We start from the raw sequence: 12,695 nt of genomic DNA on the forward strand, positions 1-12,695 counted from the left end.
ACAAAGCAAACTGCAAAACAGCAGGGGAATACTAAAGATGCATATTTCTGCACAAAAAGGGGGTGCAGTTGGATAAGATGTTAATAACATTACTTCCATCTGCATTTGTCCTTTTCTGGGCGGTTTAAATTTGTATATTGAGTGTGTGTTAACTTTTTAACTTTTTCTAAAAGTTAACAACTCAGTGAAAATAATTCTCATTTTTACTGGCTAACTTTTCCATAACAAGGCAGATGGTAAAAATAGTTTAGGCTGCTGGCCCAACAATTTCTGTCTCAACAACTCAATTCTGTCCTTGGAACATGAAAGCAGCCATAGGCACTCAAATAAATGGATGTGGCAGCATGCCAATGAAACTTCCTTTATAGGCACTGAAATTTGAATTTCATACAATTTTCAGATGTCACAAAATATTTTTCTATTTTTTTCTAACCAATAAAAATATAAAAACCGTTCTTAGTTTATCGCCATACAGAAACAGATGGTGGGCTAGATATTACTAACCCCTGACTTAAAGTAAATAACAGGTTAGCATATGGCTGTGTTCTCTTTCTCTTTTTTTTTAAAAGTTTTTATTTATTGATTTTATAGAGGCAGGGGCAGAGCAAGAAGTATCAACTCATAGTTGCTTCACTTTAGTTGTTCATTGATTGCTTGCTGTATGTGCCTTGACCAGGCAAGCCCAGCACTTTGAACTGAGGACCTGTTACAGGTCGATATTCTATCCATGGCGCCACCACAGGCCAGGCTCTTTCTTTTTAAAATGTTTTTTTACTAATTATACAATTAAGGAACAATTATGTTCAACTATAGAAAATTGGGAGAATGCAGAACAGTGAATTGGAAATAATTTTCAATAAATAGGTTCTAAAGCCCTGGCCAGGGCTCAGTTCATTAGAGCATCGACCATATATACCAAAGTTGCAGGTTCAATCCCTGGTCAGGACACACAGAAGAATCCAATGATTGCATACATAAGTGGAACAACAAATCAATGGTTCTCTTTCTCTTTCCCTTCTTTTATCTCTAAAATCAATACATTAAAAAAAATTTTTTTAAATACACAGGTCCTGCCTGACCTGTGGTGGCACAGTAGATAAGACGTCAACCTGGAATGCTGAGGTCCCTGGTTCAAGACCACAGGCTTGCCCGATCAAGACACATATAGCCTGACCAGGCAGTGGCGCAGTGGATAGAGCGTCGGACTGGGATGCAGAGGACCCAGGTTCAAGACCCCAAGGTTGCCAGCTTGAGCGCGGGCCCATCTGGTTTGAGCAAAGCTCACCAGCTTGGACCCAAGGTCGCTGGCTCGAGCAAGGGGTTACTCAGTCTGCTGAAGGCCCACGGTCAAGGCACATATGAGAAAGCAATCAATGAACAACTAAGGTGTCGCAACAGAAAACTGATGACTGATGCTTCTCATCTCTCTGTTCCTGTCTGTCTGTCCCTATCTATCCCTCTCTCTGACTCTCTCTCTCTGTCTCTGTAAAAAAAAAAAAAAAAAAAAAAAAAGGGCACATATAAGAAGCAACTGCAAGTCTGACCAGGAGGTGGCGCAGTGGACAGAGCATTGGACTGGGACACAGAGGATCCAGGTTCGAAACCCTGAGCTCACCAGCTTGACCATGGGTTCATCTGGTTTGAGCAAGGCTCACTAGCTTGAGCTAGTTGCTGACTTAAGCAAGGGGATGCTTAGTCTGCTGTAGTCCCCCCACCCATCAAGGCACAAATGAGAAAGCAATAATGAACAACTAAGGTGGCGCAACAAAGAATTGATGCTTCTCATCTCTCTCCCTTCCTGTCTGTCCCTATCTGTCCTTCTTTCTGTCACAAAAAAAACTCAAAAAACTGCGAGTTGATGCTTCCTAATTCTCCTTCCCCCTCTGCCTTTCTCTCTCTCTCTCTCTCTCATTTCTCTAAAATCAATAAATAAAAAAATATATCCTAAAGCAGCGGTTCTCAACCTGTAGGTCGCGACCCCAGCGGGGTCGCCTAAAGCCATCGGAAAATACATAATGCATATCAGGTATTTACATTCCAAATCATAACTGTAACAAAATTACAGTTATGAAGTAGCTACCAAAATTATTTTTTGGTTTGGGGTCACCGCAACATGAGGAACTGTATTGCGGGGTCACAGTATTAGAAAGGTTCAGAACCACTGTCCTAAAGACTTGGGAAGGGCAGCAGTGAAGACCCCCAGCAAAGCCAGGAGAAAACATGGGTACTGGGGCCATTATCTAAACACCTAAATACAGCAGCACCTGAAGCCACACCTGCTCTCTGCAGTTTGGGTTCTGTAAACCTTCTGTGGGCTCTGTTTGGACTTGTTCAGCACAATTCCAGAGAACCAGCCAGCTGATGCCCCTGTGACAACAAATCCCCAAGGGCTCACCTGCCTGCTTGCAAGAGAAGGCAAAAACGATGATGTCATCAAAAGACCAAGTGTAGTCGCTGTGTGGAGGGTAGAATGCCAAGTCCCTGGATGCTGCCTTCCGCAAGTCAATCAGGAAGGTCGAGTGCACCATGGGAACCGCAAAACAGCCCTGGCGGTCCCGCTTTCGAATGGGGATGTAGGCAGGTGTGCGCTTGTAATAGCCCTGTGGGGAAGAGGCAGAGATTGGCATTGGGGTCCCTCAAGGTGAGGCTGGAGGCCCAGGACAGAGAGAGGCATGGCAAACCTGGAGAGCAAGACTCAGGTGCCAACTCCGAGCTATGTGGGCGCTCACTGAACACAGTGCTATGGGCGTGGTCAGTGACAGTCTCCACCCCCAGTACCTCAGCTGATGGGACAACCCCAGATAAAGGGTTACTAGGTGTCTACTTGCAGACCCAGTCAGCACTTCGGATCAGAGGCAGCATTTGAAGGACAAAATAAAAGAGCTGAAAAGGTTTTAACATTATACTGGCCTATAAATAAACAGTTCCATCCCATGTTGGTAGAACATATATTGCTACAGTCTTTGAGAATTAATACTGCAAAATTTATTAAAACTAAAGTACTATGACTTCTGCCAAAAAAAAAAATAAATAGTGAGATTTATCCCATAGAAAGAAAATGCATATGTTCAGCACTGGCTTTAGTGGTATAAACATAATATAAATGTAATAATGCTTATCAGTGGAAAAACTATGAAATGTATGTGCTATTTTTAAAAAAATGTGTTTGAGTCCTGGCTGGTTAGTTCAGTTGGTTAAGAGCATGGTCCCAAAATAACACGGTTGTGGGTCTGATCCCCAATCAGGGCACACATGGGAAGCAGCCAATGAGTGTATGACTGAGTGGAACAACAAATGAATGCTTCCCTTCCTCCTCCCCTCTCTCCCCCTCCTCTCTGTCTCTCTGAAAATAAAAAAGAGACTAAGCCCTGGCCAGATAGCTTGGTTGGTTGGAGCGCCATCCCAGAGCACAGAGGTTGCCCATTTGATTCCCTGGTCAGGGCACATATAGGAGCAGCTAGATGTTCCTGTCTCTCTCACCCTGCCTCTCTCAAAAAAAAAAAAAAAGTGAGCTGTTCTGATGGGATGCACATGTGCATTTGTTCAATGAAAAAATCAAATTGTGTGGAAGAAAAAAAAGAAGAAAAAAATCAAATTGTAAATTAAAAGTATATGATTGTTTTCATATAAAATAAATCCTAGGCCCTGGCCGGTTGGCTCAGCGGTAGAGCGTCGGCCTGGAGTGCGGGGGACCCGGGTTCGATTCCCGGCCAGGGCACAGAGGAGAAGCGCCCATTTGCTTCTCCACCCCCCCCCTCCTTCCTCTCTGTCTCTCTCTTCCCCTCCCGCAGCCAAGGCTCCATTGGAGCAGAGATGGCCCGGGTGCTGGGGATGGCTCCTTGGCCTCTGCCCCAGGCGCTAGAGTGGCTCTGGTCGTGGCAGAGCGACGCCCCGGGCAGAGCATCGCCCCCTGGTGGGCAGAGCGTCGGCCCTGGTGGGCGTACCGGGTGGATCCCGGTCGGGCGCATGCGGGAGTCTGTCTGACTGTCTCTCCCTGTTTCCAGCTTCAGAAAGATACAAATAAATAAATAAATCCTACAGGCCCTGGCCAGTTGGCTCAGTGGTAGAGAGTCGGCCTGGCGTGCAGGAGTACAGGGTTCGATTCCCGGTCAGGGCACACAGGAGAAGCGCCCATTTGCTTCTCCACCCCTCCCCCTCTCCTTCCTCTCTGTCTCTCTCTTCCCCTCCTGCAGCCAAGGCTCCATTGGAGCAAAGTTGTCCCGGGGCACTGAGGACGTCTCCATGGCCTCTGCCTCAGGTGCTAGAATGGCTCTGGCCCCAACAGAGCAATGCCCCAGATGGGCAGAACATCGCTCCCTGGTGGGCATGCCGGGTGGATCCCGGTCAGGCACATGAGGGAGTCTGTCTGACTGCCTCCCTGCTTCTCACTTCAGAAAAATACAAAAAAAAAAAAAAAAAAAGATGAAAAAGTCTGGTCTGTGGTGGCTCAGTGGATAAAGTGTCAACCTATAATGCTAAGGTCACTAATTCAAAACCCCAGACTTGCCTGGTCAAGGCACATACAAGAAGCAATTACAAGTTGGTGCTTCCCTCTCTTCCCCCACAACTTTCTCTCTCTCTCAATTCTCTAAAATCAATAAAAATAAAATCTGCAAAATAAAAAGAAAAAAAAGATTTTTTTTTTTACAGAGACAGAGAGAGAGTCAGAGACTGAGAGATAGACAGGAACAGAGAGATGAGAAGCATCAATCATTAGTTTTTTGTTGTGACACCTTAGTTGTTCCTTGATTGCTTTCTCATATGTGCCTTGACTGTGGGCCTTCAGCAGACCAAGTAACCCCTTGCTTGAGCCATAGACCTTGGGTCCAAGCTGGTGAGCTTTTGCTCAAACCAGATAAGCCCGTGCTCAAGCTGGTGACCTCGGGGTCTCGAACCTGGGTCCTCCGCGTCCCAGTCCGACGCTCTATCCACTGCGCCACCGCCTGGTCAGGCAGAAAAAAAAAGATTTTTAAAGGGACTGAACATGTGACATCCTTTGATTTATGAAGAAATTTAACATCAATTTAACTCAGAGAAGTTTTAAAAGCTTCTGAAACAATCCTGACTTGGCCTCTCTCTTCTTTGGACCTTTTGCAAATTAGAACTGTTGGCATAGAACATTTAGACTTCTGTGACACATTTTTAAAAATAGAAATCACTGAACTATTCACTTTAAAGTGGTGAGTTTCATGTTTTCTGAATTGCATGTCAGTTAAAAACAAAAATGCAGGAAGAGACAGAATGGGCCACCTTCCTAGCACCAGCCACCCAGCCCCCTTCCCCTGACACAGCCCCCACTCCAACACCCACCCCTTTAGGCCCCTGGGCTTTGCCTGCAACCTCAGCCTCAACCCTGAGATGAGTCATATTGCACAGGCCTGACCAACTAGAACCTGGCAAGTTCTTGATTTCAATAATTGGTTCAGGGGTAAGAGGATAGACTGGACAAGGCCCAATCAGAGGACTTTGGCTCTGCTGGGATCATTCCCCAGGAGACTGAAAACAAAGCATCCCAAGGGATGGAGGAAGACGAATGTTGTTTAACATCAAAATCAAGCTGTACCTGAAGTCCAATCCTGGCACCACCATATCCTAGCTGTGTGAGCTCAGGCAAGTCACTTCCTCCCTCTGTTCCTATTTCTCCCTTAGCTGGGAGAAGTGGGGAAAGGGCACAATCATGGACCCTGCCACAGAGTGTGTTTAAAGATTATCAGGACAGTTTTGTGAAATGCTTTCTATGGAGTATGATGGTAAGCGAGGCCCCCGCTTGCTTGGCCCAGCCCCCACAACCCCCAGGTCCTCACACTACCCGGGCAGCAGCCTGACCTGAGAAGTCATCCCACACCAGAAATTGGAGTACGCAGCCCGGGAATCCAGCATGGGTGCCACCACAGTCTTGTTCTCAGCGATGAGCAGCGTCAGCGTGTCAGGGTTCAGGATCAGGTTGTCGGAGTCCACAAACTACAAAACACCCAACACAACATCAGTGTGGGCCACTGGACTGACCTAGGCTGGGCCACAGCTGAGAACGATCAGGCAGAGGCAGAGTCCTGGGGGTCTGAAGAACTTGGAATAGCACACGTGACCCTGGAAGCTACCCAATGCCTCAACCCAAACCTTAGTAACAAGCCAAGTTACAGTAACACAATGAGACAGGGTATTAGGGAAGGAGCAGGAATGGACCACACAGCACACAGAAACACCAATGGATCCCACACATGGTGCTGTGGAGACACCAGATATGACAGTGGGCATACCATGTGGCTGAGGACAGCTGTGGCAGAGGCCACCTCTGTGAGAAACACACTTTTTTCTTTCTGAGTTAGATGTTAATAAAACGTTTATAAAGGCCTGACCTGTGCTGGCACAGTGGATAGAGCAAGGACTTGAAACACTGAGGTCACTGGTTCAAAACCAATCCCAGATTGCCCAGTCAAGGCATATATGAGAGACAATCAATGAACAACTAAAGTGAAGCAACTACAAGTTGATGCTTCTTTCTCTCTCTTTCTCCCTCTTTCTCTAAAAAGTAATAAATAAAATCTTTTTTTTTTAAATCTCTATAAAAATAAGAACTTTATTTTTCCTTAACACCTTGAATGTTGGGTTTAAAAGATGGTAATTTGAGGCCCTGGCCGGTTGGCTCAGCAGTAGAGCATCGGCCTGGCGTGTGGAAGTGCCAAGTTCGATTCCCGGCCAGGGCACACAGGAGAAGCACCTATCTGCTTCTCTACCCTTCCCCCCTCCTTTCTCTCTCTGTCTCTCTCTTTCCCTCCCACAGCCAAGGCTCCATTGGAGCAAGTTAGCCTGGGCACTGAGGATGGCTCCATGGCCTCCTCCTCAGGCGCTAGAATGGCTCTGATTCCAGATGGGCAGAGCATTGCCCCCTGATGGGCATGCCGGGTGGATCCCGGTCAGTCAATCTGGAATCTGTCTGTCTCTCCACCCCCGCTTCACACTTCGGAAAAATACACGCGCGTGCACACACACACACAAAGCTAGAGCACCACTACCTTCATGAAGTGTGCTTTCATCTCATCCCACCTCACATCCCCAGGCATGAACTCAGACCTTAGTTGCCCCTCATTTGTCCACCTAAAGCTGCCTCAATATACCTCTTCCTAACTGGCTCATATCAGAGTCAATTATATTCCAAGATTTACTTTTATTTTCTCTGCTAAATTATCAACTCAAGGGAAAGGAATGTGCTTCACTTTCCTCTATATACTAAAGCTAAGTACAGTGTTTGTCTTTAGCAGTAAGCAATAAGTTTGGTGAATTAATGAATATAGGAATAAAGTTAGTCAACTAAAGTTTTGACTTAAATGCATGGCCATCTCTCCCATAATATAAGAACCCAGAATTTGCCCTGTCCAGATAGCTCAGTTGGTTAGAGCACTGGCCCGAAAAGCAGAGGTTGCCGGTTTGATCCCGTCAGGGTACATACAGGAATGGATCAATGTTCCTGTCTGTCTATCTGTCTCTCTCTCACTCTCCCTTCTTCTCTGGCTGAAATCAATAAATAAAACTTTTTTAAAATCTTAAAAAAAAAAAAAAGAACCCAAAAATTTTGTCCTGCTACGTAAAATGCTCCTTTTCATAAATGGAATCTACTAAATGTTTGGTTTTCAGTTTGGTTAATTCTTAGACAAGAAGCCTTAGGCCTGACCTGTGGTAGCACAGTGGATAAAGCATCGACCTGGAAATGCTGAGGTCGCTGGTTTGAAACCCTGGGCTTGCCTGGTCAAGGCACATATGGGAGTTGATGCTTCCAGCTCCTCTCTCTCTGTCTCTCTCTGTCCTTCTCTGTCTCCTCTCTAAAATGAATAAATAAAAAAATAAAAAAAAATAAAAAAATAAAAAAAAAAGAAGCCTTAGTGTACTATAGAAGTTATTTCATAAATTTTTAGACAGTTTTATTTTCCCTCATTTTTGCAATATGTCACACATGTGAACTCTAGTGGAAGAAATATCTGAGCTTGACTTATACATTTGGTTCGTAAACAATTGTTTGGGCATGAAAATAAAAATCTCTGGTCACTATAATATCTCAACCCAAGTAGTGAAGCCGAGGGATTTCTAGCAAAGTTGATCACACTGTTATAAAGACAGAGGGTTCCCACCAGCGGCACTCGGGCGGCAGCCAGCTGCTGCAGTTGGTTTCTTTGCCTGCTTATTTTTCCTTGCCTTCAGGGCCTGACACTGCTAAGTATAGAGTAAGAGCCAAGTAAACATTCTATTTGATGCTTATTTAGCAATTGACATTGAAAAGTACTTTCTTGTTAATTTTCCCTTTATACCCACTTGTTATGTTCATTTTATTCAATCTTCCTAAATCTTTGATGGCTTTAATAAGAAAAGAAACGGTGGATTCCTTTTACCATGTCTCAACATTAAAATTCTATTCTGTCTGAATGTATTTAAAAAAAAAAAAGATGGTAATTTGTTTGTTGCAAGCAAAGAAAAAAGCTTGGAATGAAGTTTACCAAACCACAAACAGGATCACCATGGCTGGGGGGCGGGGGGGTTGCCTTCTGGTCCTGCCAAAGCCATGTGTCACCAACACCTTCTAGAAAGGCCACACCATCATGGTTGTTCCTTGTTATGTGAACTGGGAATGACCCAGGAGTCTAGTGTTGTTCTGTGTTTGTGTGTGTGTGTGTGTGACAGAGACAGAGATAGAGACAGGGACAGATAGGGACAGACAGACAGGATGGGAGAGATGAGAAGCATCAATTCTTTGTTGTGGCATCTTAGTTGTTCATTGATTGCTTTCTCATAAGTGCCTTGACAGGTGTGTGTGGGAGGCTACAGCAGAGCAAGTGAGCCCTTGCTCAAACCAGTGACCCTGGGCTGTAAGCCAGCAACCTTGGGCTCAGTGACCATGGGGTTATGTCTGTGATCCTACACTCAAGCCAGATGAGCCCGTGCTCAAGCCAGCAACCTAGGGGTTTCAAACCTGGGTCCTCTGAGTCCCAGTCTGATGTTCTATTCACTGCGCCACCACCTGGTCAGGCTGAAGGAAGGCTTCAAAAAATCAGCAATAGAAATTGTGGCCCTGTCCAATCACAATAAAAAAATCACATCACAGAGCCTGATCTGTGGTGGTGCAGTGGGTAGAGCATCGACCTGGGACACTGAGGACCCAAGCTCGAAACCCCGAGGTGGTCGCTTGAGCGCAGGCTCACCAGCTTGAGTGCTCTGTCTCTTTTTCTATTGCCCCCACCCCACCGGCTTCAGCTGTCTTTTTTTTCTTCGACTCATCCTTACCCCTCCTCGAGACTGACTGTGCCTTCCACTACCCCTCATCCTCTCCCCTCTCTTCACAGCTCTAAATCTTTTGACTCCTCTGACCACGTGGTGCCACCACTAGCACCTCAACCTCCTCCTCCTCCTGCAGATTCTGATCCTCCTTCTTCTCCATCCAGCTGCTCACACTGTCCATCCGTCTGCTTTCTCTCCTTCCTCCTCTCTATGCTGGCAACTCCCTGCCATCTCAAAAAGCTTAAAAAAGTAGTTGTCTATTGAGCTGTGTGAGTGAATAATCTGTTTTGTCTCTGTTTGTCAGAAAATATCTCTAGCATACTTTTAATTGAAACAAGTAAAGCGTGCTCATTTAAATTTCTTAATTTATAATTTATATGTAAAACCTTTGTTTAATGTGTAACTGTGTCTGTTTCTAAGGCCTTAAACCAATAATTACCCACCTCTTCAATCAAGGCTTACTCATCCCCACGAACTCTCCCCGAAATACCTCCATCCTTCCTGTTTGAAAACCTTCAGGGGCTTATTGCCTCGTACAAGATTTACACCTAATCAATGAGGTGATAGTTCCCCTCCATTCAGTAGTTCCCAATCTCTACAAATTACTGTCACACAATCCCTCAAACACCACTCACTTCATGGTCCTAGACCTCAAGAATGCCTTCTTTACCATTCCTCTACACCCTGACTCTTACTTTCTGTTTGCATTCACCTGGACTGACCTGGACACTAACGCAGCCCAGCATTTACATGGATTGTCTTACCCCAGAGGTTCCGGAAAAGCCCACACCTGTTTGGACAGACGCTAGCTCAGGATTTAGCAGCATGCAATCTCGAAACTAGTATTCTCTTACAATATGTAGATAACCTGCTCCTCTGCAGCCCCTCCCTGCCTGCCTCAAGGAGACACACTGCCACCCTTCTTAACTTCCTTACTGTAAAGGGATATCGTGTCTTCTCTGCTAAGGCTCAACTTCATTCTCAGTCTGTAGTCTATCTAGGCATCGCCTTAACCCCCACGTGAGGTCTCACTCTAAATCGAACTCAGACCCTCCGCAGACTCCAACCACCTACCACTGCAGATCAAATCTTTTCTTTCCTCAGTCTAATAGGCTTCTTTAAACACTGAATTCTCAATTTTGCTCTCTTCGTCAAACCCTTCAGTGAGTTCTTCTGAGCATGGCTTTTAAGGTCTATAATGACCAAGGAAGTAACAGAAAAGGCAAATAAGGCCCAAAAGAAGTCAAGAAATACCAGCTTTTGGCATACGCTCTTAAAAACTCCACCGCCCTAAAGGGCTTCATAGAATTCCATCAGGGCCCTGCTCCAGAGTGGAAAGAAAGGTCATTGAACTGAAGCCTGCCAGGCTTCCCGGCCCCACCAGTTGACACACCTGTGCTGTGGAAAGAGGGACACGAGAAGGTAAGCTGCCCCTTGCTCCATGGAGGGAGGGTTCAGTCTCTTCTAGCCCTGCTCCAGCTACCTGTGACCTGACCTTGTCCAGCATGCTGGGAATTGCCACTGAAGGCCCAAGGACATCGTTCACGAGCCTAAGGTATTTCTTCCAAGTAGCAGATAAACTAATCTCATTTCTTGTAAACATAAGGGCCATCTACTATGCCTTGCCTGAATATTTGAATTTTATTTATCCCTCAAAGATCTCTACTGTGGGTATTGACAGTCTAATTTTGTTGCTTTATTTAATGTATAGCATCTCCTTTATTCTTCTTATCTCAATGCCCCATACCTATTGTAGGCTGGGACCTGCTGCTAATCCCAGCTAGAAGCAGTGGTCACTAGGACTTAAACTCTAACTGCAAAATGTAGAAATGCAACCACACTTTCCCTAAGCACTTGCAGAACTTACAGGTTACTAAAAAAACTATTCAAAGACTGTCCAAAACGCGCTTCCAGCATTACATCACCCAAGGACTGACTTTCATGTGGACAGGTCCACACACCATGATCCTGACAACTCCCACTGCTGCTAAAGTAGAAAAACAGCATGCCTTACTCCAACCACAAACCTGAAGCTGGTTGGTCTACGTATGGTGAATAAATGAAAAACTAAGGACTCTTTTAATCAGACTTTGGAAAAAGGGAAACTAGGGTAAAAAGAAAGTCAACTTAACTGTCACTAAAGGTTAAAGATTTTTAAATGAAGTTATGACTAGAAAGGAATAGATGGTTTTGATAATAGAAGGTATAAGGTATGGAAATACTTTTGAAAGAAAAAGGAAAAGCAAGTTGTTATGAAGGCCAGTTATTTCTACATAAGAAAGTGCATGAAAGCTGAAGGTTTATGTAAGTTGTAGAAAGTTTGTGCAGATTGTAGGAAGTTTGTACAGAGAAAAAAGAATTTGAAGTTAGAAAACTAGTTTTCAAAGAATGTTTAATCAGTCACCCTAACTAACAATCCTTTACTCTCCCCACTTATTGGGACGACTCTTTCCTCCACCCTGACCATCTGGAGCTCAGAAACAGAGAAACGAAACTGACCCTTTGTCCTTCTATTCTCTATTCACCTCTCAGCCTGCCTCACCCAATCAGGGGCTTTCTACTCGTGTGAGACCAACACGTATATATGTCTCCCTACTAATTGGACAAAAACCTGTACCCTAATCTATCTCACCCCAAATATCAACTTAATCCCACCCCATGAGCCTCTTTCAATTCCTAATACACTATTTGTCAATCTAAGGACCAAACAAGCTATACAGGTAATTTCTCTTCTTGTTGCTTTAAGAATTTCTATAAAAGTCTAGGGGCAGGGGAACTGGCCACTGCCCTGTCTTATTCCCACTCTCTCTGTATCTCTGTCTCTGAAGCCCAGCGAATTCGTATACATGGAATCAGTGGTTTCACACAAACTGGGCGTCTTGACTATTGCCTTTCATTGGTCCACTCACTCTCCTATTTATTTTTCTAACTTTTGGACCCTGCCTCTTACGTTTGTTCACTAGTTTCTTACAGAACAGCGTGCAGACCTTTGCCAGTCAGAAAATTGGAAAAATCTACCTAACCCTAGACAACCAACCCTGAAACCTGCCCTCGCAAAACAGAAAAATCTGAAACCCTATATCAGCAAACCTCCTAAATCCTATCTTTCAACCCCTACAGGCCCCCTAACCCTAAAGCTCTCCCATATCCCTGAAGAACTAGGAGAATGAATAGCATTCACCTCTTAATGCTTCTCAGTCTTTTTACCCTTCACATAGTAAGGGGACAAGATCGCTGGGTCTTCTTGGCTGAAAAAGAGCCTACAAACGGACATGAAACGTTTCTTTTAGCTCAAACTAACTGCTCTCTCCAAGGCTGCCAGGAAAGAATATCTCTAACTTTACCATGGAAGAACTTTCTCACACACACACACACACACACACACACACACACACACCGCTATATAACCCTCCTTATCTCTGCATTCCTAA

General features: G+C 44.9%; 1 protein-coding gene across 2 annotated transcripts in view; it reads right to left on the reverse strand.

The window, feature by feature from the left end:
• Window positions 1–12,695, reverse strand: part of COLGALT1 (collagen beta(1-O)galactosyltransferase 1) — a 33,493-nt gene that overhangs the window by 9,908 nt on the left and 10,890 nt on the right. For both annotated transcript variants that reach the window (XM_066270051.1, XM_066270062.1), the window contains exons 4-5: window positions 5,827–5,961; window positions 2,396–2,600 (exon numbers count right to left, since the gene is read on the reverse strand). In XM_066270051.1, the coding sequence (XP_066126148.1) occupies window positions 2,396–2,600; window positions 5,827–5,961 (340 nt within the window). The remainder of the gene's footprint in view (window positions 1–2,395; window positions 2,601–5,826; window positions 5,962–12,695) is intronic.

The sequence above is a fragment of the Saccopteryx bilineata genome, chromosome 1, assembly GCF_036850765.1.
Source record: "Saccopteryx bilineata isolate mSacBil1 chromosome 1, mSacBil1_pri_phased_curated, whole genome shotgun sequence".
Classification (NCBI taxonomy): domain Eukaryota; kingdom Metazoa; phylum Chordata; class Mammalia; order Chiroptera; family Emballonuridae; genus Saccopteryx; species Saccopteryx bilineata.